This window comes from Zootoca vivipara, chromosome 13 (genome assembly GCF_963506605.1).
Source record: "Zootoca vivipara chromosome 13, rZooViv1.1, whole genome shotgun sequence".
NCBI lineage: Eukaryota > Metazoa > Chordata > Lepidosauria > Squamata > Lacertidae > Zootoca > Zootoca vivipara.
This window is the reverse complement of record NC_083288.1, coordinates 29,845,627-29,850,457: the sequence shown is the minus strand read 5'-3', so window position 1 is coordinate 29,850,457 and position 4,831 is coordinate 29,845,627. Positions and strand designations below refer to the sequence as shown.

Here is a 4,831-nt window from a genome sequence, read left to right as displayed (position 1 = left end):
CAATAATGACCTTACAAACATAATTGCATTGCTAATAATAATAATAGCACTAGTATTCACAGTCATCATCATCATTTTGGGGCTCATTGCCCCCCCCCCCATAATTATAACTTCTTTAGGACGTTGCTGCCTGCTACAATAACTTAACATCAGCAGCAGCAACAAAAACTTAAACGAAAAGGGTAACTGTCTCGACAGCATTATTTCTGCTTCCTTCCACAGCAACATGAATGTGAAGAAGCAGAGCATGGATAATCAATCATCTTTCTCAGAATTCCTCCTCCTAGAATTCTCAGACATTCGGGAACTACAAATTCTACATTCCATTATATTCCTGGCATTGTACTTGGCAACTGTAACAGGGAATCTTCTCATCATCTCTGCAGTAGCCTTTGACCACCACCTACACACACCTATGTACTTCTTCCTGATGAACTTGGCCATGCAGGACCTGGGACAAGTTTCAGTCATTAATCCCAAATCCATGCTCAATTCCCTCATGAACACCAGGTACATTTCCTACTCTGGGTGTGTGGCACAAGTACTCTTGTTTATGTCATTTATGGCATCTGATTTTTTTCTTCTCACAGTCATGGCATATGATCGGTATGTTGCCATTTGCAAACCATTACAGTATGGGATGCTGATGAATAGGCAGGCCTACATTCAAATGATTAGCAGTGTATGGATCAGCAGCTTTGTCTATGGAGTGTTACACACCGGAGGTACCTTTGCATCCCCCTTTTGTTCCAATGTAGTCAATCAATTTTTTTGTGAAATCCCGCAGTTACTTAAGCTGGCCTGCACTGATTTGTATCTAATGGAAATAGGAGTTCTTGTGTTAAGCGGTGTCATTGGGATTGGCTGTTTTATCTTCATCATGATAACCTATGTGTACATTTTCACTGCTGTGCTGAAAATCCCCTCTACTGAAGGAAGGCAAAAGGCTTTCTCAACTTGCCTTCCCCATCTCATAGTTTATGCCCTATTTGTATTCACTGGATACTTTGCGTACTTCAAGCCTACTTCTAATACCTCACCAAATCTAGATTTAGCATTTACAGTGATGTATTCCATGGTTCCACCCTTGATGAATCCAGTAATCTATAGCATGAGAAATAGGGAGATTAAAAATGCTCTGTCAAAGCTATTGGGTTTGAGTCACTCCTCGATGAAAACCTTTTCCAGTCTTATTTTGTGAAGAAAAATATCTGTATAGAGTATAACACTAATGATAGGAAACTGGAAATTCTATGAGGAAACTTTGAAGCAGCTAAATAGATTAAGCTTTGTTCTCTCAATTTATCTAGAAGGGGTACATTGCTTATATTGCAAATTGTGAGACTTGGTGTAGTGTTTACAAAATCCTTCTTTGTCCTGCGGCCCTCCACATGCTCTGGTCTCTGGCTCCCATTATTCGTGACTCTGTGCTATGCTGTCCAGGCCTTTGGCTAATGAAACCATCTATGGCTTTAAAAGTGGACCTTTTTATTGTTTTTGCCCGATACTCTATTATGTATTTTTGTGTTTTCATGTTGTAAACTGCACTGTGATCTGTGGATTAGGGTGGTATATTATTTATGTAGTTGTTGATTGGTTAATCTGAATTTTATTGTATTTCACGTATGGCATAATGACTGTAATAAGGTGAATTAATGAATTTTCCATGGAAAAGTAAAGCAAAGAGGAATGTTGGAGGGTATGTGTTTTACCGGACTTTTACCTGGCTCAAGTTAATGGTTCAGAGTTTTTGTCCTGCTTGCACCTATGATAGAAGAATCAGCCCCGGGTGACCTATGTATAGCTCTTGATATAACATCTTTCTTGTCCATTGCAATGGAAGGCAACAGTCTTCTTGTTCTTTTTTCCATATCAAAAGTTATATTTCTCACTCATCAATTATATTCTAATTCAACAAAAGTAGTGACTTCCTGCTCCACCAACATGGATGTTTATAACTCAGATTACATACAATTGCATTTTAATGTTTGGCCTTATCTAATTTCATCCTTTCTAATATGTTTCTTGATGTATGCTGCTGCTTTCTTACAATTCAAGCCCTGCTAACCCAGAAGTAGTACCTTGGGTTAAGAACTTAATTTCAGGATGAGAACAGAAATTGTGCGCCAGTGACGCGGCAGCAGCAGGAGGCCCCCCTACCTAAAGTTGTACCTCAGTTTAAGAACAGTTTCATGTTAGGAATGGACCTCCTGAACGAATTAAGTTCTTAACTAGAGGTACCACTGTAGTATTTTGTTTGTTTTTCCATATTAAAAGTTACATTTGTTACTCAACAATTATGTTCTAATTCAACAGAACTAATGACTTCCCACTCACCCAACATCGATATTTTAACTCAGATTGCATACAATTGCATTTTAAGGTTCCGTCTTATGTAATTTCATCCTCCCTAACATTATATATATATATATATATATATATATATATATATATATATATATATATATATATACTGCTCTTTTCTTACACTTCAAGCCCTGCTGTGGTCTTCACATAAGGGAAATAATTTTTTATATAGACCAGAAATGGTTCCAGTCTTCTTTAAAGGATTCTAAATCTGCATCTTTTATCAGTGCCATCAATTCTGCCATCTCTGCTTCTTCCAAGATTATCATCAACCATTCTTCCTTCATTCCATTTCTGCTGCTGTAGTCACATATATAAATATCATTGAGGGATACTTTGGAATTTCACTGTCTAGTATCCCCAGGAGGGAGGATTCTCGTCTCCTGGCAAAAGTCACTTTAATCCCCCCCCCCTCAATTTCATTGTGTTCCAAAAAGCCTTTGAGAAGGCATTGGGTGACCCCGATAATATTAAACAATGACAGGACTCTTGCCAATTTAAACGCCTTCGTAAAAATGATGGACAGCATGCAAGAAGAGGCTCTTGCTCAGAAGATAATGAGCCTCAAACAGAGAAATAGTCCAGTGGCTGCATCCTGGATGGATTTCAACATGTACGTTCAGCAACTGCATCCTGGATGGATTTCAACATTCAGTCGACACTGAGTCTGAGTTAACCCTTGATGGGTCAGGTTCATAAGGCTATACCAAACAGCGTAAAAACGTCACACACACACACACACGCACATACACACCCAATAATAATGGAAGGTGAACCAGAATTGAAGTGTCACAGTTGTTGGACTCTCAATGGAGGGGGTGGAGATTGCAGTATTTTATAGCTTGGAAAGGTTATGGAAATGAGGGAAATTCTTGGGAGGATTCTGGGAATGTGTAACCCTGGGTTACAGGTAGAATTCAGCCACAGGTACCCAAACAAACCCAAACCAAGAGGAGGGAGGGAGGGAGGAGTATGAGGTGATGGAAGTGTCAACATGTCCAGGAGGGTGAATACTCGAGAGTAAGGCCATGGCAGACACACATACCCGACTGGCATGTCCCCTCCCTCCTGGGAGATCGTTTGCGAACTTCTTGAGCGTTCTTCAGCCCGAACATCACAGTGACTGGTGATGTGAAGCACCACCGCACTTTAGTGATCCGCAGAGGTTTGCGCAGTAGCGTGACAGACTCAGTAGCACAGCATTTGGGCTAAGCTAGTTTATTTACATATAAACAGATTTGGAGCTCTTCATTATGGCTCCCTCTCCCTAGCATCACAGGCAGTAAAGAGAATGAACAAAGGAACAATAGTTCCACTCCAAGAACACGTAAGACAAACATCCTGTCTACGTCACTTCCACTCTGTGGAATGAAAACACATACAGTCATATGATACACAATAAACCTATGACTGCACACGGGGAATGAATCTCCCAACAGGAAGAAGACGAAGAGAGTGAGGCAGAGTGGGAATAGAGGGGAACCTGCAAGGGGAAGATGATGTGGAAGAGAGTGAGGATGACTGGTGGGAAGGCCTAGACAGCGAACGTCGGAGAGAGGGAGGACAGGAAGAGGAGGAGGAGGAGAAGAGGGGGGATCATAGGGGAGGGGGTGGTGTCATGATCATGCCTGCCCAAAGCCAGGATTTGCAGTCAGAGTTTGAAAGCAGCCAACAGCAGAGAAGCTTGGATTTCTCTCAGGCAGAGGAGAGACGGCAACTCCCCCTCCTCTTGTTGACATGGGAAAAAAGGAATGCAGATAAGACAGTAGCTGGAAGCAGGCTGGAACAAAGCCAAAGCTCTCAGGCAGGCACAAAAGCAAGAGAGAGCTTTTCTTCACCAGAAGAGGAGTTGGTTGACACAGTGAGCCCAAGAATCTGACAAATGGGAAGGGTTTTAGACAGAAAACAAACCAAGAAATGCAAAGCTCATAGGTTCAATATATTCTGCAGACACTGGAAGCATTCCTCAGAAGGGTCAACTTGAGTGTACTAATGGACGATAGGCAAGAGCGCTCTGAGGCTAATGGCTTTGTCTCCAATAAATCTTCAAGTTAATTACTCTGGCGTACTATGTTATCAAGCTGGCTGCCTAGGCTCATTACACTCATTATTAACATTGATAGTTAGAGCTATCCATGCCAGAAGAATTTCATGAAGCTGGGTATAGCTGATAAAGCTGTAGTGTAATGATTAGTTCTCTTCACAGTTCTGTTATTCTCATGATAACCAAAACATACAGACTTTCCTAATCAAATTAGCAAAATTAACCAAAATGCAAAATAAAATAAAAAAAATCCTTCAGGTAGCACCTTAGAGACCAACTAAGTTTGTCATTGGTCATACCAATGTCAAACTTAGTTGGTCTCTAAGGTGCTACTGGAAGAATTATTTTTTTCCGACTACGGAATACCAAAACGACTACCTACCTGCAACTAACAAAAATGCAGTATTGTTTCTCTAAAGT

The 4,831-nt window shown here is 40.8% G+C and overlaps 1 protein-coding gene across 1 annotated transcript; it reads left to right on the top strand.

Annotated features, from left to right (window-relative positions):
• Positions 1 to 226: 226 nt before the first annotated feature.
• Positions 227 to 1,201, top strand: LOC132593134 (olfactory receptor 14A16-like). The gene has a single exon (XM_060282202.1). It carries the CDS (start codon positions 227 to 229, stop codon positions 1,199 to 1,201), a length of 975 nt encoding a protein of 324 aa, XP_060138185.1.
• Positions 1,202 to 4,831: the final 3,630 nt, after the last annotated feature.

Bases quoted from the DNA above. Each gene is read 5' to 3' on its own strand.
- LOC132593134 (XM_060282202.1), top strand. From the start codon at position 227: ATGAATGTGAAGAAGCAGAGCATGGATAATCAATCATCTTTCTCAGAA.